The sequence below is a fragment of the Entelurus aequoreus genome, linkage group LG11 (genome assembly GCF_033978785.1).
Source record: "Entelurus aequoreus isolate RoL-2023_Sb linkage group LG11, RoL_Eaeq_v1.1, whole genome shotgun sequence".
NCBI classification, from domain to species: Eukaryota; Metazoa; Chordata; class Actinopteri; order Syngnathiformes; family Syngnathidae; genus Entelurus; species Entelurus aequoreus.
This window is the reverse complement of record NC_084741.1, coordinates 10402669-10424344: the sequence shown is the minus strand read 5'-3', so window position 1 is coordinate 10424344 and position 21676 is coordinate 10402669. Positions and strand designations below refer to the sequence as shown.

General features: G+C 40.1%; 1 protein-coding gene across 1 annotated transcript in view; it reads right to left on the bottom strand.

The window, feature by feature from the left end:
• LOC133660511 (collagen alpha-1(XIV) chain-like) overlaps positions 1-21676 on the bottom strand; it is a 243948-nt gene that overhangs the window by 57250 nt on the left and 165022 nt on the right. The window contains exons 32-34 of the mRNA XM_062064049.1: positions 17616-17693; positions 15246-15332; positions 7950-8003 (exon numbers count right to left, since the gene is read on the bottom strand). Of these exons, the coding sequence (XP_061920033.1) occupies positions 7950-8003; positions 15246-15332; positions 17616-17693 (219 nt within the window). The remainder of the gene's footprint in view (positions 1-7949; positions 8004-15245; positions 15333-17615; positions 17694-21676) is intronic.

Sequence of the window (21676 nt, the reverse complement as noted above, 5' to 3'; positions counted from 1 at the left end):
AAAAGGCTGATTCACAAAGATAAGATTTTTCCTCATTGTTTGCGGAACCTTCTTAATCTTTTGGACATATTTTCACAGCAATCTGGCCTTAAGCTTAATTATGATAAATGTAAAATGTTAAGGATCGGAAATCCAAAGGGAACGTCCTTTCGAATGGAATGCAAAGTGCCTGTTTTGTGGACAGATGGACCAGTTAACATACTTGGTGTTGTTGTCCCAGAAAATCTGGAAGATCTAGGCTCAGTAAATTATGATAATCGACTAAGAAAGCTGGACAAAAGTATGCAATTATGGAAAGGGAAATCCCTAACCTTGTATGGTAAAATGTCTATTGCCAACTCGTTAATTATTCCTCAATTTATTTATTAGTTTTTGTCATTACCAGCTCCATCACAAAACTTTTTTAAGATTTATGAGCGGAGGGTCTTCGATTTTGTCTGGAACGGCAAACCAGAAAAGATTAAAAGAAAGGTTTTGTACAAAGAGTATGAATATGGGGGCCTGAAACTTCTCAACCTTGAAGCTATGTGTCTGTCTTTAAAAGCATCAATTGTTCCAAATATGTATTTAAACATTGAGTGGTACACAAATGTCCTGTTGGACAAAAAACATGTACTGTATCAAAAGAAATTGTATCCTTTTTTACAAGTGATCCCCTCCCAGAGAGTCTGCTGGGAAACATGGCAGGGTTCATAAAGGAAACAATCCACTCATAGTGGTGTTTTCAATTTTATGTGCCAGAAAAAAGAGACGATATTTTGCAGCAGTTAATATGGATGAACTCTAATATTGTAATAGATGGAAAGCCTTTCTTTTGGAAAAATATGTTTGAAAGAGGAATCATTTTTGTCAATGATATTATCAATGAGAATGGTAAAATTATGAAGTATGATGAATTTAGAGCTATTGATGGTGATGCTTGCTCAAGCTTTTCATTTTATCAACTAACTGGAGTAATTGGGAAAAGATGGAAACAAATAATTAATTATGGAACTACTAAATTATTAGTTTGTAAACCTCTAATAAGAAATTGTAGTTGGCAAAAAGGAACTAAAATAAATAGAAAAATATATAATTTTCATTTAATAAAGAAATCTTTGAAGGCTGCCTCATACAACACAAATGGAAAATGGGAGGACTTTTTTGACTGCCCGTTGCCATGGGATGCCATATTCAAACTAATCTATAAAACCACAATCGATGTGCAAAATCGTTATTTATAAATTAAAATTATTTATAACTTCTTACCCACAGGGAAAATGTTAAAATTATGGAATATGACAGAGTCAGATGATTGCCGATTTTGTTGTCAGGAGCCTGAATCCACCCTGCATTTGTTTTGGTATTGTCATATTGTGTCTTTGTTTTGGGTGGAAGTTGAAAAAATGTGTTTAAGGATTGGTTTGTTTATGAAGCTTAATGTGGTTTCTGTTATTTTAGGAGAGTTCATTGACAATCATGATTTAGTCAATTTAATTATAGTACTCGGTAACATGTTTATTTTTAAGGCCAAAAACAGATATTCACTTAGTATTACTTTCTTTAAAACATTTATTCAGTATTTTCTAATTTTAGAAAGTTACATGGTTGAAAACGATAATGATGCCAAAAAACATTAAAAAAAAGATGAGAAGTCCTCAAAGGCTTATTTTGAAAGTATAATTATGTTTATAGATTATATGATATCTGTTGTTGTGTTCCCTAATTTGAGTGACCTGGACATAATCTGGACTGTACATAAATGCTTATTTTGAAAATGTAATTTTGTTTATAAATTATATGCAATCTGTTGTGTTCCCTAATTTGTTTCTGTGTACATGAATGAAGGTGTGTGCTGCCTAGTCCGACTTGGACATTATCTGGACTGGGCCTGGTTTAAAAAACCCTTTAAGCAAATCTAATTTCATTGACAACCTGGTCTGTTGAAGATAAGGCCCTTTTTTAAAAAATAAAATAAAATAAGATAAATAAATAAAAAACATTTTCTTGGAAAAAAAAGAAAGTAAAACAATATAAAAATAATTACATAAAAAATAGTAATTAATGAAAATGTTAGTGGACCAGCAGCCTGTACAATCATGTGTGCTTCAGGGACTGTGTCCCTTGCAGATGTGTTGTCTATGTTGTGGGAACCAGAATATTGGTAGCAGAAAGAAATAACCCCTTTTGTGTGAGTGGGTGTGGATGAGTGTGCATGGGGGAGGTTCTTTGGGTTGATGCACTGATTGAAAGTGTATCTTGTGTTTTTTCTATGTAGATTTAATTTAAAAAAAAAAAAAAAAAAAAAAAAAAAAAAAATTTAAACCTTTTTTTTTTTTTTTTTTTTTTTTAGAACAGGCCCGCGGGCGACTCATCTGGCCCTTACGGGCGACCTGGTGCCCGCGGGCACCGCTTTGGTGACCCCTGCTGTAGATGGTGTGGGTTCTGGTCTGGGTGCAGTGAAACCTGAGGCAGGTACTCGTGCAGGTTCCGGTGTGCCAGGAGCAGATCCAGGTGATCTTCGAACAGCAGCCGTGTCTGGGGTTTGAGGCTGCTCCAGGGAAGGACACAGCTCCGGAACAAAAGATGTCGGCTGGCGTGAGTCATCATGAGACCCCGAAGTGTGCAGCAGTTGGTCGAGGTGTCTTCTCCAGATGCGATGGTCACTGGTTTCTACAGTATAGGAGACAGGACCTGTTTTGGAAACAATGGTCGCAGGCACCCACTTTATGTCGTTGGTGTAGTTCCTAGCAAGAACCCGGTCTCCTACCATGAAGCTCCGCAATTTTGCATTTGCCCGTCTTTCCACTTGAGCCTTCTGTTGCTGATGCACAACCTCTCTTGTCTTTAGAGGTTTCAGGAGATCTAGTCGAGTGCGGAGTTGTCTCTTGAACATCGCTGAGGCAGGGGACACCTTAGTGGTAGCATGAGGGGTGTTTCGATATGCCAACAAGAAAGCATTGAGGCGCCTGTTAAGGGTTTTTGTGCTTGGGGAGGACTTGAGAGCTTTCTTCAGAGCCTGTACAAATCTTTCCGCAAGCCCATTTGTAGCCGCATGATAGGGCGCAGACTTGATGTGCTGAATACCATTCTCCTCCATGAACGCCTTAAATTCTTCTGACACCAGTTGTGGACCATTGTCGCTAACCAACTGCTGTGGCAGACCATTACGACTGAAAATTGATCTCAACTCTTCAATGGTTCTCTCTGACGAGGTGCTCTTCATGACAGCGACCTCAGGCCATTTGCTATGAGCGTCAATTACAACTAAGAACATGTGGTTCTCCAGTGGTCCAGCAAAATCAACATGAACTCTTTGCCATGGTTCCTCAGGCCAGTCCCACGGATGCAAGGGAGCCAGCTGTGGGAGGTTTCCCAGTTTCTGGCAGGCAGAGCATGACTTGGCTTTTTCTTCTATAGCTGCATCCAGGCTTGGCCACCAGAAATAGCTCCGTGCCATTTCTTTCATTCGCACTACACCACAGTGCCCAGAGTGAAGCTCATCAAGCACTTTTTCTCTTAATGGTGGAGGAATAATGACACGATAGCCCCACAATAAGCATCCAGACTGGACTGAAAGCTCATTTCTCCTCATCAGATATGGCTTTAAGCTTTGGGTCATATCTCCTTTTCTGCCGCAAGCAATGATGTCCATAACTTCAGACAGGATTGGGTCATTGCGAGTGTGTCTCTTCACATGAGCTGAGGTCACTGGGGTAGCAGCCGCTTCCTTGAAGTAGAATATCTCAGCCTCTTTCGGCTCAATGTGTGTGACCGGCAGTGGAAGTCTTGACAGCCCATCAGCATTTCCGTGCTGATCTGCCTTCCTATATTTAATGTCGTACTGGTGGGCAGACAGTAAAAGAGCCCATCGTTGCATACGGCTGGCAGCAAGCGATGGAATGCCAGTATGGGAACCAAAAATGGAGGTGAGAGGCCGATGGTCAGTCAATAGCGTGAATTTTCTGCCATAAAGGTACTGGTGAAATCTTTTCACCCCAAACACTATAGATAGTGCCTCACGCTCAATTTGGGCGTCATTGCTTTCTGCTTTACTCAATGTCCTTGATGCAAAAGCGATGGGCCTTTCATCGCCCGATGGCATTATGTGTGACACTACCGACCCCACACCAAAAGGTGAGGCGTCACATGCCAGCTGAATTGGCAATGTGGGGTCAAAATGAGTGAGGACCTCAGATTGTGACAGCGCTGTCTTTACTTCCTTGAAAGCTGTCTCACATTTATACGTCCACTTCCATTTCTTAGTTTTGTTCAGAAGTTCATGCAGAGGCTTCAATGCATTTGCAAGGTTAGGCACACACTTTGCATAGTATGTTAGGAGGCCCAGGAATGACCTCAGCTGACTTACATTCTTCGGAGATGGAGCCTCTACAACAGCCTTCACCTTTGATGGTGCCTTGTGGAGTCCTGTGCTGTCGATTATATGCCCCAGGTATTCAACAGAAGGCCGGAAAAACTCACACTTATCCTTCCGAACTCTCAGGCCATATTCCTCCAATCTTTGCAGTGTGATGTCCAGATTCCTCAAGTGTGACTGCTCATCCGGTCCCGTGATGAGCAGATCATCGAGATAGCACTGGACCCCTGGTATCCCACTGAGAATCTGGTCCATGGCTCTTTGGAAAAGTGCTGGGGCAGAGGTAATTCCAAAAGGGAGATGGGGTACTTATACAGGCCTTTGTGTGTCACTATAGTCAACAACTCTTGTGACTCTGAATCCACATGCATTTGTAGATAGGCCTGACATAAATCTATCTTACTAAACTTCTGGCCTCCAGCTAGGCCTGCAAAAAGCTCCTCAATAATGAGCAAAGGATACTTCTCAGCATGTAGGACAGGGTTCAATGTGACTTTAAAGTCACCACAGATCCGTGGAGTTCCATCCTTTTTCATGACTGGAACAATCGGGGTTGCCCATTCGCTTGTGCTCACTGGTTCCAGTACTCCACTCTTCACTAACCTGGCTAATTCTGCCTCCACCTTCGGTTTTATGGCATATGGAACAGGTCTAGCTTTGAAAGCTTTTGGCACGCTTCCTGGTTTCACTGTCAGCTTAACTGTAATGTCTTTCATGCTGCCAAGTTCTCCATCAAAAACGGGGGAATGTGTCTTTAGAATCTCCTGTAGTGGCCCTGTGTCCCCATCCCTAACTAGGAATACTTCTTGCCAATTCAGACTGAGCTTCTCCAGCCACCGGCGGCCTAGCAATGCTGGCCGTTTCCCTTGAATGATGTACAGTGGAAGAGTCTTTTTCTGTCCGTTGTGTTCCACTGTCACATCCACAACTCCCAGCACTGGGACAGGTTCTCCTGTGTAGGTCCTTAACTTCAGCCGGGTTGGTTGTAGCACAAGGTGCTGCAGTTTCTCACTGTAAACAGCTTCTGATACCATCGATACGCGTGAACCAGTGTCTACTTGCATTCTTATAGGATGGTTCTCCAACAGTTGTGTGACCCAATATCCATCATCACTGTCCCTGACAGATAAAACATGCACTGTGATCTCATCATCAGAGTCACAGTCGCTCGGCTCATCCTGGTCACGTTCCACCATATTCACCTGTTTTCTCTTGTTCCGTTGGAAACCACTTTTCTTGGTCTCAGTGTGCTGTTTGCTCGTCTGAGCCTCTTTCGCTTTACAGGCACGTTCGATGTGTCCTTTCTTCCCGCAGTTTCTACAGTCCAAGTCCTTACACCAACACTCTGATGACTGATGTCCCGGCCTCCCACAGCGGTAGCATGGATTGCCAGCTGTCGCCTTGTTTTGTGGTTCCAAAGACAATTTATTAACTTGAACTGAGGCACTTAACTGCTGTGCTTCATGGGCAGCCATCTCCATTGATGTACTTATACGCACAGTCTTTTCCAGGGTTAGATCAGCCTCCGTAAGCAGTCGTTTCTGGATGGCCTCACTGCGTAGACCACACACCAGTCTGTCACGTATGGTGTCATTGAGTGAAAGTCCAAATTCACAATGTTCAGACAACCGTTTCAATACAGCTATGAACTGTGAGACAGATTCACCCTCCTCTTGGTTCCTTTTATGGAATCTGAATCTCTCTGCAATTAGCAGTGGCTTAGGAGAGTAGTGATCCCCCAATATTGTCACTATTTCCCTATAGGATTTGTCTCCTGGCTTGTCAGGCTGGAGTAGACTGCGCAATAGGGTGAATGTTTTACCTCCTATAACACTCAAAAATGTTGGCACCAAAACATCATCTTCAATTTTGTTAGCCAGTACAAAATACTCAAACCTCTCAGTGTATGAACTCCACTGTTCTGTGTCCTCCTCAAAAGGTCCAATATGTCCAATCAGTGCAGCCATGTTCAAAAAAATGTCCCCAATATATTCCTCTGCTTCAGAAATTGGATGTATGTCAATGTCTTTTCTTCTCTTCTCCAAGTGTCCTTTACCACGGAAACGTGTCTTTCTCTTGCAATAGAGCTGTGCTCTGTAACATGCTGGTCATCCACTCTCCAGCAAGTAGACAGCACCCCCTGCCTGTATCCCGCGGTTGCTCGTCAAAAAAAAACACGGACGGCCAAGGTAAACAATAAACACACAATGTGAGGACGCACCACCTCGTCGCCAATTGTTATATACCCATATATATGGTTGGGCATTACACCAATAATAATAAGGACACAGAAACCTTGGTTGCTCTGTAGCTTCACGTTTACTACTGTTGAGGTCAACAACAACTCTGTATGATACAGGAAGTGACATCAAGAGCAGGAGGCATGACGGTAACTCAGCAGGGACAAAACTAGGACTGTTATTACACAACAATATATATATATATTTGGGGTCTCAAAAAAAATCGATTTTCGAATGAATTGCGATTCTTATTTGTAATTAATTAAAAACAATCAAAAATCAATTTTAAGAACCGTCTATAGTTCTTTGTAAAATCTTGCATGAATATTAACATGTCGGGTATGTTTGCACAATATGTGTTCCAGCAGAAGAAAAAAAAAAGTGTGCATCTCACATAACACATGGTCTTGATAGCAAAAAATATATTTAATCTGTCTTCAGAATTTCGAGATTTGCTCTTGGGTTGGCCAATCAAAAGAACATGTTCTTATTGATTTGCTGAAAGACTGCACTGCATGCCTGAACATACATGGTAAGAAGAACCTCATCTCAAACAAATTTTCCATATCTCAGACTGTATAGACAGGTGGTGTTCAAAAGTTGGACGTGTTGGTTATATGTTTGCTCCCACATAAATATAAATATGGCAATGGAGATAAAACTGCAGCTCTGGTGACATCATTGTAATTTTACATCTCATAAACTGATTTGCTTATTCCTTTTTGATTGTCCACAAGTGTATCATCATTGAGTTTTGAGATTATATACAGTACACGGTATTTAAATTTGCTTTTGTCTTTTCAAAATTGACCCCTATTGAATGAGCAGCCCGAGTGGGCGATGTTTGACTGGCCTCTTTGTTTGTTCGCACTCCTGAAAGTTTGTTCTATCCTTTGACCACTTGAATAGACAGTATACGGGGGTGTTCTGTCCTTGGAGATGAGGAGTGGCGCAAACATATGTAGAATGTATAGTCAGCAAGTGTGTGAGAACATCGCTGCTGAGAGACCTTGACCATGTAGTGGGTGTTTTTTTTCATTTATCCTCCCTTACTTCTTCCTCCTGGGGTTCCTTTTAATCCCTCTGTAGCATTGCACTAGAGCTCCATCACCCACAAGCTAATGTCTTGGAGTCATTAAAACGTGATATAACCACTTTCTTATCTGGAGCATATTTAATTTTATACCCAAAACAATAAACAGCTCGAGGTGAAAGCTATACAGGAATATCATTTTACAATTAGCATCCTTCATTTTATCTACACAACATTAAAAAATACAATATTTGTCTTGATGGTCAGAGGAGTCCATCATACAAGCAGCAGGTACCGCAACTACATTGTTTGTACCTACCGTCACTCCAGGTTCCCCTCTGTCTCCTCGTGCCCCTCTTATGCCTGGACCACCCTGAAACACACCAATATATTTAATCAATAAAAGAGCCCCTGCCTTTTTAAAAATCAATGTTATAACAGTAATATGGGTTTATAAGCACCAAACAGGAAAGAAACATGTCATCATTCTCACTTGGTCACTCCTCTTTTGAGAGAAGAGGCACTCAAACGGTTGCTTTTAAAGGTCCCAATTTTGGTGACATTGTTAAAGAAAAACCTTCTTTGGGTTACTAAAAGGAACCTTGGTTCTTTGATAACAGAGTGAGGTGTTTCACCTTGGGATATTGCCATAGGGAAGCTCCAATTACATGTCTGCTCAGAGGAGGACGAAAGGCCCACAACTCCATAGTAAAACACCAATAAGATGAGCCCACCACCTTTTGAACAAAAGTAGGTTTAGCCACATGCAAACCTTACCAATCCAGAAGCAAATTGCAAACAAGCTGGACTAATCGAGAAAGCCTGCAGGTCACTCACATGCTTTGCTGTAGACAAAGTTAAGAGAAACACGGTCTTCAAAGAGACACATTTCATTTCCACAGCATCAATTAGCTTGAATGGATGATGTCAAAGGGCTTCCATTGCCATTAACAGATCCCACGGTAAGGGGGCATTTACGGCATGCCCCTTTCAAATTGTGCTGCCCAAAGCGCTTGTCTCCCATGGCCACATGGCAAGCAGAGATAGACACCAAGTATACCTTGATTGTGGAAAAAGCCTTCCTTCTTTCCATCAAATCCTGCAGGAAACACAGCGGGTCCACCATTCAGCACTGAAGGGAAATTATGTTCCTAGAAGCACACCATTCCTCAAAAACACGGTACTTCCAGTTACACATTTCCTCTCTGAATGCGTACAGCAGCACATTTGGCAACAGAAGGGTTAGAGCTTCCATTCGCGTCCGGCAGGGAGAAGAACAGAGGACATTTTGCGATTGTCCACACGGTGAAGAGATGTACGGCTGCCTTGCCGTATCTGCACGATATTTCTTCCCCCACCTGTGAATGGAGAGACCACTTTCCGTACAGAGGGTTTCCTTATGACAGAAGATCCACCCTCTGGTAGAACACTCCTGGAACATGAGCCCCTCTTACGGACAGGAGACCCATGCTGCTTCATAAGAGCACTGGCTGCACCAGCCTGTGTAGGCGTTGCTCTTGGCCTGGCTGCAGTTGCACAAACTATTACTTTTAGTAAAGGCAATAGTGCTTGGTGACAAGGAATGAACAGTGGCTCTAAAACCTCCATTTCTTGAACATAAGAAAAAGGCAACAGATGGAGAACACCCTGAGAAACGGGACCTGCCTGGGGCTACTGAACACAAACTTAGGCCACTCTTGTGTGTGAAGGGGTGGGGGGCAGAGAGGGGATAGAGGTGCGGCTTCTGGTTGCAGCCTCTGCGAAGGAATATTTATCCCAAGGTCTCCAATTAACAGTCCAAATTGCTGGTTGACCTACTGACCAGCTGCCCGTCCCCTTTGTCCCACACTCTCTGGCCTCCTTCTCACTGCTGCTGCAGCCGCAGTAAAGCCAGTCTTCTGACCCTGAGGCAAATAGGGGGGCAAATTTCCTTTGCAAGCAAACGTGAAACGATTCAACCTCCTGCTTCCAGGTGGTACTGGCCTCCCTTATATTTGCCAAGGCTGTACCAAAGAGGCCCTTAGAGGGGTCACAGGTCACTTCCATGACCTCCATATCTTGTGGATCACTCAGGCCTGAGATGTTTAGCCACAAGGCCCTCTCAGCTCCATTTTGCTTGGCATAGAAATATTGGAAGAGGCTGACAATGGTGGTTAGTGGTGGTTAGGGTGGAGATGATAGACCACTAAAGGTTCTACCTGTGAGGGTTCAGCTCGCCTCAACTCACCTATCTTGTGAATCTCCAACTTAGAGAGAGCAGTCCCTGGTGGGAAGCTGTCTCTTGTCAGGTAATGTCTCATCTCCCTTATACATGCCGGTACAGCTTTGTCCGCTAACAAACATACCCATAGCTGTCCCCCAGGGAGACTGCCTCTGTTGTACTGGGGTTTCCTTGGGTTTGCAGGGAAGATGGAGTTGTCATCCTCCCTTTCCTCAAGCCCAACCATGTCGAGGAGGTCAGAAATGGTGTCGCCATCTGCATCCTTAGCTCCTGGGGGTCCTCAAAGAGTGGAGGAAAGTCCGAGAGTTCATCGTCCATCATGCCCGCCTAGTTTTGAGTAGCTTGGAGAGGATTGGTGTTGTCTGTGGGTTTAGGAGAGGGCTCAAAGAGACACGAGTCCTAAACACCTGAAACAGCCACTCTGAGCCATCTCTGTAGTAGATTTTTTTGCAGTGATGCACAGTGAGGACATTACTCGGGGTCCGCCAGCTGAGCATATTTAGTGGACATGCAAGTTATGCATAAAATTTGAGGGTTGTTGCCTGAGATTGACACAGGCGGGATGCAGTCTCTTTAGCCTTTATGCCTGTTTTTTTTGTGGGGACCAAAGCTGCCGACATAAGGTTGGAAAGTTGGCTCGCCTGCTACTGCAGGGTGTGAGGCGTTAACAGCGCTTCACACACATTTCGGGGTTTCCCATTATTGTATTTGACTGTGCATTGCAACATATTAGCCGCCACACCTTACAAATTTGGGTTTTTTATGTGACAACAAAATAAAGTAATGCAATGTATCATAGCGTCTCGAAGAAGATACACAAAGTCTGACACTCTTTTTAGCTTTTATTGCCAATTGTATGGTATCAACGGGCCCGATTCTAATTTCCTCCGTCCACACACGTTCGCCTCCGTGTTTAACTCCTAGACACAAAACACTTCCTAATTTTCCACCGACATGGTGTGTTTACTGACTATGGGAAAAATGAACATCATGACACACAAACATACACATTAACACCGGTAAGTACTGACTGATATAAGTTAGAACTATATGCTACTTTGTATTAGAAATGGCAACAGCGCGGATGCACGTGCATGTAAGAGCCAGTCTGCCCCACAACAAGACGATAGAGAGAAAGAAGGAACTTATTGATTACAATGGTGGACTCGCACAAACATCTTAGGGTAAACGTCTACCATATATGGAGATATCCGCTGACGTCGTATGTTGAAAATAACATCACAAGTGTTGTGCAAATTCCATAAGGCTCTTTGTAGGAAGTATGAAGGAAAGCGGGATTGTTTTATAAAAATCTCCGCCATGCCTCCATGGTTTGATTTCAAATTTTCAGGACTTATGCAGGTCCTGAAAACAGGTACAAATATGTAAGAAAAGTTAGTTTTGCATAATAGGTCCCCTGAAAGTGAATAGGCTATGCATGCAATATACCCGTTTTCTTTCCCCCTTTTTAAAATTTCACGTTATTGGAGATGATGCACTAAATTGGAGAGGTGTCCAAAGTGCAGTAGCCCACAGTTTTTAAATAGAAAAAAAGGCAAAAGAATACAAACATTTAAAAAAAAAAAATCTAAATGTAACAAGAAAAAGTGGAAATGTTGATACTGATAAAACAAACAATATTAATACGATTTGTCACAAAACTAAGATGCAGGCAGTTCTGTTGTTTTAATTAATTGCCCAAATGCATTGTTGGATTTTTCAGTCTGCGGTCCGAAGTGGAGAAAGTATGGCCACTTTACATTGGTTCCCGTAAAAAAAAGAATAGCACAAAACAAACAGCTTTTCTCATCACTCAGTTTTCACACATTAATAGGAAGGGTCAATGCTAAAATGACCTACTCACTAGACATTTGTAGACATCTGGCTGACCCTTGTAGTATGTGAGTGGGGACTAAACACACACATCTGCAAATCATTTGCCTATTTGGCTTTCCTCCTCTTTCTGTTTTCTCTCTTGAGACTGTTGGGGGACGGCAAGGTGCAGCAAATGACGAGAAGGCACGCAGATGTGGTTAAGAAAATATCCTGTAAAGTTAGTTCTATTATATATATTATATGTATGCAGAGACATCCTCAATGAGGGCAAATGTTGTTGGTTTTAATAGACTTAGACAAACTTTATTGATCCACAAGGGAAATTGTTAAGTTGTATTAAGGAAGTGACAGTCCAACAAACTATACTCTAGTCTAATTGTAGCTCAAGTCTGAGTCTGGAGTCTGAGTCGCTATAAATAATAATACTTGGAAGACTGTAGTTCCTGTTGTAAAAACATTTAGCATCTTCCACTAACTGTGGATGAGCATACAGCATATCCTTTGGACTACTCCACAATATCCTCCTTGAGCAAAACTATATCCTCTGATCGGCCCAAGTATTTTAGAGCAGGGGTTCTTAACTGTTTTGACTTTTCCACTACAGATATTAACACTGAATTAGTAATCTTACTCTTGATTTCAATCATATTCAATAATTATATCTAACCTACTTACAGTTTAACAGCATACACCTTGTCAAATGATACAGTATGAAACCATATGTTAATCAAAAAGATTATTATCAAGGCTTAGATCAGGCTGATTAGAAAAAAATCACATACTAATCAAATATATTGCAAAAGAAGGGACTAAAATAAATTATGATAATAAATAAATACATAAATTTACATACTATTACACAGTGCTAAATATATTAAATATATTAATAACAAATAATAATAATATTGACATATGTTTCTTAAATAAACTGTCAATAAGGTTTAAGTGCAATTGGATAAGGAACAAATGACTAGCTTTTGGGCATGGGCCGGATCATTTTTAGTATGTTACCTTACGCCTTTGTTACGACTTCAACTTCTGTGTGTGTGTGTGTGTGTGTGTGTGTGTGTGTGTGTGTGTGTGTGTGTGTGTGTGTGTGTGTGTGTGTGTATGCTAACGACAACACCTCCACCCACAGAGACAAACATTGGAAGACTGACAAGAGGATTTACTCTGTTTTCCTCTATAGATAGCTCAATAAGTTATGGGCAGCTTTTCATCAAACTCCATGGGATAAAAAACAAGTCAATACATTTTGGGGCTGATTTGGATCACTGTCTGGATTCAGAACTTTTTTACTCTTAGTTCTGTGCTCTCCCCGTGCTTTTCTAGATGCTAAATGTTTTTCTATTTTGACAGAAAAAACTTGTACTGCATGCAATTGCAATTATTCCGACTTCAGTATTATTTGAGCTAGCTAATCCAAGCATTTTTTTTTTTTATCACAGAAACCCTTTTCAAAATAAATTCTAGGATAGATGAACTTTAATACATCCTTGACTTCAGATTAGCATAGCTGTAGCAAAGCAAGTTTTCCTTCAGTTTGAGGTAAACAATGATAGTAATTATAAATGAATGATAAATGGGTTATACTTGTATAGCGCGTTTCTACCTTCAAGGTACTCAAAGCGCTTTGACAGTATTTCCACATTCACCCATTCACACACACATTCACACACTGATGGCGGAAGCTGCCATGCGAGGCGCTACCAGCACCCATCAGGAGCAAGGGTGAAGTGTCTTGCCCAAGGACACAACGGACGTGACTAGGATGGTAGAAGGTGGGGATTGAACCCCAGTAACCAGCAACCCTCCGATTGCTGGCACGGCCACTCTACCAACTTCGCCACGCCGTCCCCAATTAAAAGAAAGGACAATTGTGAAATAATATCATGAAGCATTTATACATTTATATGGTTTTGCAGATACAGGTGGCCCTCTGAGAAAAGCCGTATCTGTATTGTGAGCCACAATAATGAGTTTAAAGCACCAATGGTTAGCAGTAGTAGCACCACTTGCTGCTTTGGAATGCACATTACAGCCTGCAAATGCATTTTTCTACAAGACTAAATTGTTTCGAGTGAATTTTTCTTTACATTTTAAAATTATACTTGAAACACTATCAAATGTATGGTTAAAAGCCTTAAAACTGTAGTGTTTTAAGTACAAATAAAATAATTAGATAATGTTGCAGTGATAGGGGTTTGGTAATGAAAACGTTTCAAAGAATAATGATAACCCCTGGTTTTACAATCATGTAAACATGACTGTAAATTTATTAAATTAAAATATGCTGATTAAACCTAAAAACATTTTTAGGTTAAGTTCCAGTCGAGAAAAGTCATATAAAGTTTCCACTGTTTTGTTTTTCTCCAGTAGCTATAATGTATAGTTTTAGGATGGTTCAGATATACTTGCTGACTGTAGTGTGCACTTTTAGGACTTAGGTGTCTTTCCAAGCAGCCATTCAATGACATCCACATACTGCTGTAGAAAATATGATTTGAGGAGTGTCTTTAAAACCAAAACAAACATGGTTAAAAGAAGAGTAACAGCAAAGAGAGAGTCAGAGATGAAGAATTTACTTCTGTATCTTTTCCCACAGCTGTGGGAAAAGATACAGAAGGAAATTAGCTGGATTTTAAATCTAGTGTGCCCATCGATTTTGGATGAATATGAATAATGTAAAGTGGACACTGAAAAAAAAGTCACGCATTCTCTGCAAAACGAACGAGATATTGAAAATGAGACCATTACATGAATATCAGATATTAGTATTCCTGCACTGTACTATATTAGCGCTACATGGTTCTGAAATTAAATTCAATTCAATAATAGTGAACAAAAAGACTGTGCTGAGTGAACATGTGGAGGTTTCAGATAAGAAAGAAAACCTGATATGTTGCTCACCAATGAAAATTGTGGTGGATCGTAATCATCCGTGATGAATGGAATCACTATTATTTAGCGTCTCAAACCATATGCTGCGGGTGGTGGACACAGACAATGATTGAGAGCTCAGAGAGTGGTGAGTAAATACCAGAAAACAAAAGACGTATGGAGAATAGTCAATGGAAAAACTGAACAGGGGAGATAAATAATGAAAGACAAAGTGAAAAATGAGGATGAAAACAAGAAGCCTCAGGACTGAAATGAGATTCTTAATTTGCGTTCTCAGGCTATCAGCTTTTGCGTACTAATGTCTGAAGAGAACACAGCTGCTCTAAAGTACTTGAGTACTTTTTCTCGAGCAAATATTGACTTTTACGAAGTCAAATAGTTTTTAATAAAATATCTGAATTAATGTTCTTAACGTTCAGATGCTAGTTCTGTAAAATGTGGTTGCTTGGGAAATGTAGTGTGGTTTAACTAATCAGAAGTTTGCTTTTTACTAGAAACTAAATGGAATAAACAACATGTGGGAATTTGGGGCTGTGAACAAATGCAATGAGGTACAAAGAAATAATAGTTGAAAATAACATAGCAGGAGAATGAATTCAAGGAAATAGTCAACAAATGTCATCCTAATTCTAAATTGAAGAAACAATGGGATCTCACAGGGGGTCCGGAGGGTCCTGGCGGTCCTTTGCTGTCTTGGGAACAGGCACATGAGTGAGGCATTGAGGGGCAGTCCTCTTCAACTCGCTACAATATAAACACATCAGAACACAGATTAAAGATGGGTATGTACCAAATGTTGGGTATTATTTCTAAAACTATCGTAATGTTTCCAAATGTAGTTTTCGTAGGCTCCACATTTTGTAAGTTTCGGTATTTAATGAAAATGTTTGCCAAAATATTGTCCAGGTTTTCATACTCGGTTATCAAATGGTAGAGTAACAAACTAGCCTGTTTGCCTGCGTATCCAAACAAAGAATCCCACGTGTTTGTGTTTTAGTCTCTCTGCTTTTTTTCTTTTGAGTACGACCACAAAATAAGACACCCTTGGGGCCATAAAGAGCTACGAATGCCAAAACTTTGATAAGTGGTTGTCTTCTTTGGTGTCGGAGTTGGGTACTTGTGGTTGGCGTCATCCAGCATTTTCGCTTCCACTTCTGTCTCGAGACGCCTATAGGCATGTGTCGTCTTCTTTGGTGTGTGGCGGTGCTTCCTTTCGGGGCCAGTTGGTGGTAATGGATTTGTGTTCCGTGCGGCAAATCCATTTACTTTTTAATGGCCAAGTTGGTCGCTTTCGGCTTTAGGGCTGCGTCTCCTGCATTTTGCTGTGTATTTGCCATAATGAGGATGAGTCCATAATGCGCTAAACGGTTGACTGAATGATTGTGTAAGTCAGTGCCGTTAATTTGATGTGAAACATTTCATTGGTCCACCATGACCAATTTAGCATTGTCATTGGTCTGATGTGATGAGGGTTAATATATTGGCGGCATGTGAAGCTTGTGAACCTGGAAATATCAATATATTAGCCGCAGCATTGTATTAAACACATGGTTTAAAGCGTGGGGAAAACATATATTATTGTATACTACAGTACTATAGTCCGTACTAGGATTGTACGGTATACCGGTATTAGTATAGTACCGCGATACTAATGAATCATTTTCGGTACCATAGTACGCGTCGTCGTCACGTCATGAAATTACTGGTTTTACGAGCAGACGAGCATGTTCGGTAGCGCACAATCACAGAGTACTTACAAGCAGACCCAGTGTGTAGACAGAAAAGGGAGAACGGACGCATTTTGGCTTAAGAACTAAAGATAAAGGTGATATTATAACACTGAAACGCCATCAGGAAGAGGTGCTTTAAGACATGGCTAGCTAGCTAGCGGCTAATGTCCATCACTAATCCTGGTCTCCATGGCGGGGAGGGGATTGAGGTGGGCGGGGTTGGGGAGGATTGAGGAAAACCCCTCGTGAAACAGGCCTGTAGAGATGAAATAGTGTTGTGATTTTTTTCTCACACATACATATATATATATATATATATATATATATATATATATATATATATATATATATATATATATATATATATATATATATATATATATATATATACACACTACCGTTCAAAAGTTTGGGGTCACCCAAACAATTTTGTGGAATAGCCTTCATTTCTAAGAACAAGAATAGACTGTCGAGTTTCAGATGAAAGTTCTCTTTTTCTGGCCATTTTCAGCGTTTAATTGACCCCACAAATGTGATGCTCCAGAAACTCAATCTGCTCAAAGGAAGGTCAGTTTTGTAGCTTCTGTAACGAGCTAAACTGTTTTCAGATGTGTGAACATGATTGCACAAGGGTTTTCTAATCATCAATTAGCCTTCTGAGCCAATGAGCAAACACATTGTACCATTAGAACACTGGAGTGATAGTTGCTGGAAATGGGCCTCTATACACCTATGTAGATATTGCACCAAAAACCAGACATTTGCAGCTAGAATAGTCATTTACCACATTAGCAATGTATAGAGTGTATTTCTTTAAAGTTAAGACTAGTTTAAAGTTATCTCCATTGAAAAGTACAGTGCTTTTCCTTCAAAAATAAGGACATTTCAATGTGACCCCAAACTTTTGAACGGTAGTGTATATATACTGTGATTTTGAAACATTGTGAGCAATCATTCTATGTTGAATAGTGTAACTGTTTCCTCACACACATGTGTGTATGAGCGATAGATGAAAACATGCTAAACCCTCCAGGTGCTCATTGGCTCTAATTCCATCTCATAAATGAAATAGTCTCCCCTTGACTGCAGGTGCTGTTTAACGCTGCTGCTGCTTTGCCAGTGGCCATCGGCATTTAAACTGATTCCAGTTCATTTGGATCTCATTTTAGTTTTCTCATTCTGGTTTTATCGTCACTCAATTTGATCATCATCAAAATTACGGCTCTGGTTATCTCAGGCTGTGCTATCCACTAAATTGCTGCACATTGAGTGGTGTTTGAGAGTGTGATGTTCTTACCAAGGCTGGCAGTTCACAGCACTTATCCCTGCTGGCCCAGGAAGTACTGCAGATGATGTCAAACATCTGGAGCTGGAACTGCAAACATTTGTAAAATTAGGCTCAGTATAGTTAGGATTTTTATGGTCGTACATTTGATGTGTTGTGGTCATGCAGGGCACTTCTGAGTTAATGGACAGTGAACTGTAAAGTGGCCAAAAATTCTCCTTGTCCTTTTTATTTGGCCATGTGACATCATTTCACTAAAACAATAGTTTTTTTTTTACTGTTCAACATATATATTTTGTCTTACATATGTATATGTACATCCACCTCGCTTAAACAGGGTATCACATACTTTTTCCATTGCTTCCTGGCAAACTGAAGGCATTTACTTGATGTTTTCTTATATAGTTGTTTTTTTATTTACATCAATATATTTTTTCAGTTATCGTAACAAATATTCCAATCAGATTTGAATTGTTACCGCTTTCCTTCCACATTTACATTATTTGCACACTTCAACAAATTTCTGATACCTCTACTTTTCTGGTAAAGCCCACCTAACTGATGATCATAGTAATACATTCGATTAGTAGATTTTAAGTAGTTTGTCTTAAAACTTTAATTTAACTGAAATGAGCATAGGTGAAAGAGGTTTGAAAACTAAATATTCTAAATATTGTTGAAATTCCAAAGTACTGTAGTTGGTCCTGATTGATGCAGGTCAATAATTTTTGGACTAGAGTAAGATGTTTGCTACAAACACATAATGTAGTATGTCACATGTATTAATATGCCACACAGTGGTAAACAATCTTGAGCCAGTGAAATAATATTCACTGTAGTATGTATAGTATATAACAGGGGTGTCAAACTCATTTTAGCTCAGGGACCGCATGGAGGAACATATATTCCCACGTGGGCCGGACTGGTAAAATCATGGCATAATAACTTAAAAATAACTTCAGATTGTTTTCTATGTTTGACTTTGGCCAAAAATAGAACAAACATATTCTGAAAATGTACACATTACAAATAATCCTCTTGGCACTAACAAATGACGAAGACTTTGTCTCAGTATATTTACAAAGCCATTAAACTTTAAGCACGTCCTGTTTAGCATTCTCATGTTGGCAATTCACCATTAAAGCTGTGTTTTGAAAAGCTATCGAGTGTTTCCTCAAACCGCCACGTTGGTGATATCAGAAGCTGCCGTAACACATTCATTTATCATCATTCAAATATTACAATTATGATATAAACAAAACAATAATCAAAATGATACCATATCTGAAATCAAGGTAACATAACTGCAAACTTAACCAATGTGAACCTGGTAGATTAAAGCATTAAAAAAAAATACAACAAACAACAAATGTAGAAAAACATATTGTTACAATGGAGTTCAGGGTGCGCATCGCACCGTCAAACAATTGCAAGCGATGCATGGAATTCTAACTACAAAGATGATGGTCAAGTCTTTGCATCTTATCATTTTGTTATTTTATTCGTTGAGTGGATCATTTACAAGGAAAGAAGGTATTGTGCATCGATACCGCAAAGGTCTGCCGCCATCTGCGCAAGCCACAACAGGAGCAGCTGATTGCTTGCACCTGCGCTGATTGGAGTAGAGGCAGCCAACCCAGAGGGCGCTTCAAACCAGCTGACACGTCATCTTTAAACAGTGTGATGTGTGACGTTGGTTACACTTGAATTGCTATTGGACACATTTAGAACAGCCGTATTTTTCATTAAAAAATTGCAGCTGATTTGTATACTTGGCAAACTCATCTTGCGGGCCGTGGGCCGGATTAAGCCTGTTCTTATGTTTGACACCCCTGCTGTATAGTACAGTGCATTCGAAACAAACACTTTACTGTTTTCACATTTTGCTCTGTGACAGCCTTATTTCAAAATTTAATAAATTAATTGTTTTCCCCCTCAAAATTCGGTACACTCTACAAAGACACCAGGAAAACATGTTTGTTTTTTAAAGAAATGTTTGCAAATGTATTAAAATGAAAACGTTAGAGTACATATTCACATCTTTTGCTCAATACTTTGATAATGCACCATTGTCATTACTCGAGTCTTTTAGAATATGATGCCACAAGCCTGGCACATCTGTCTTTGGCCAATTTCGCCCATGCCAGCACCTCTCAAGCTTCATCAGGTTGGATGGGAAGCATCGGTGAAAAAACACTCAGTCTGGTTTAGTCTGATTCAAGTCTGTGCTCTGGCTGGGCCACTCAAGGGCATCCACAGTTGTCCCTAAAGCCACTCCCTTGGTATCTTGGCTTAAGTGCTTAACGTCCCTGTCCTGCTGAAAGATGAAAGTCGACGCAGTCTGAGGTCAAGAGAATCCGGCATTCATCTTTTCCCTCTATTCTATTAGTCTCCCAGTCTCAGCTGTTAAAAAAACATTCTCACAGCATGATGCTGCCCCTATGCCTCACTGTAGGGATGCTACTGGCCTGGTTTCCTTCAAACTTGACGTTTAGCACTCACGCCAAAGATTGCCATCTTTGTCTAATCAGACCCGACAATTTAGTTTCTCATGGTCTGAGAGTCCTTCTTTTGGCAAACACCAGGCAGAGCCTGCCAAGTGCATTTTTAGTAATGAGTGACCTCAATCTAGCCTCTCCACCATATAGGCCTGATTGGTGAATTGCTAAGAGATGGTTGTCCTTCCAGAAGGGGCTGCTGTCTATGGCATAACCGAAATAACGGAGGAAATGACCAATGCAATAGATGGTAAACAGTGTGCAGTCGCAGTGTTTATGGACTGGAAAGAAATGTTTCATACAATTAACCATAACACCCTAATTACAAATTAGAACGGTATGGCATCAGAGGGTTAGTCTTGAACTGGGTACCTCAGGGATCAATACTGGGAACAAAATGGTTCAATCTTTATATAAACGGCATTTGTAAAGTTCCAAAGGACTTAAAAATAGTACTATTTGCGGACGACACGACCACATTCTGTTCAGGGGAGAACATACAGAAGCTAATAAAAATAATAACAAATAGACAAAACCCAAATAGACGGCATAAAAATTGACCGGATAAAATAAATCATATTTCTAGGTATAGTAATAAATGATCAAATAAACTGGAAATGTCATATAAAAATACAACAAAAGGTAACAAGAAATATTTGAACAACGAAAAAAGCAAAATATGTACTGGACAAAAAAAATCACTTCATATTATCCACTGCTTGCTCGTGTTACCATATCTATGCTATTGTGTAGAAATGTGGGACAATAACTACAAAATTATGTGTCAGTTATGACAATACATAAATTGTTTAAAGAGAAGATTCAAACCCTTTATTTAAAAATATATATATATATATATCAATGATTTGGTGCATTTGCAAACTAAAATGATGCACAAAGCAAACTGTAACCTGCTACCCAAGAATGTACAACGCATCTTCTCAACAAAAGTGGAGAAATACTGCCTTTAGGAAAAAAAAAATACTTAAAACACATATGCCCAAACAAGACTTAAAACTTTTATCCCATCAATGTGGGGAATTCAATTATGGATTAAGAAGTCAAACAATGCACTAATATGATCCAGTTTAAATAAACTGTTCAAACTCAAAGTGTTTACCAAGTACAAGGAAGAAGAACATCTTGAACCTTCTGAAAAAATTAGACATAATATATCATCTATTATATATTCAGCAAAATGTGTGGATCCCGACTTATTAATACTTATTTTTGGGAACTGTATTGATTACCTTTTTTATTTGTTTGTGTTACACATGTTCGAAATAAACTAATGCTATACCATAACCACAAAGTGGCCATAAGGTTCTTGGTCTGACTAAGGTTCCTCTCCTCCGATCCCTCCGTTTAGACGGCCGGCCAGCTCTACAAAGAGTCCTGCTGGTAACAAACTTTTCCCTTTTAGGATGAGGGAGACCACTGTGCTCATTAGGCTCTTCAAAGCAGCAGACATTTTTCTGCACCCTTCCCCATATACACGCCTCGAGACAATCTTGTCTCAGAGGTCTAAAGATATTTCTGGCCATTTAAAAAAAAAAAAAAAAACATATTACTTGT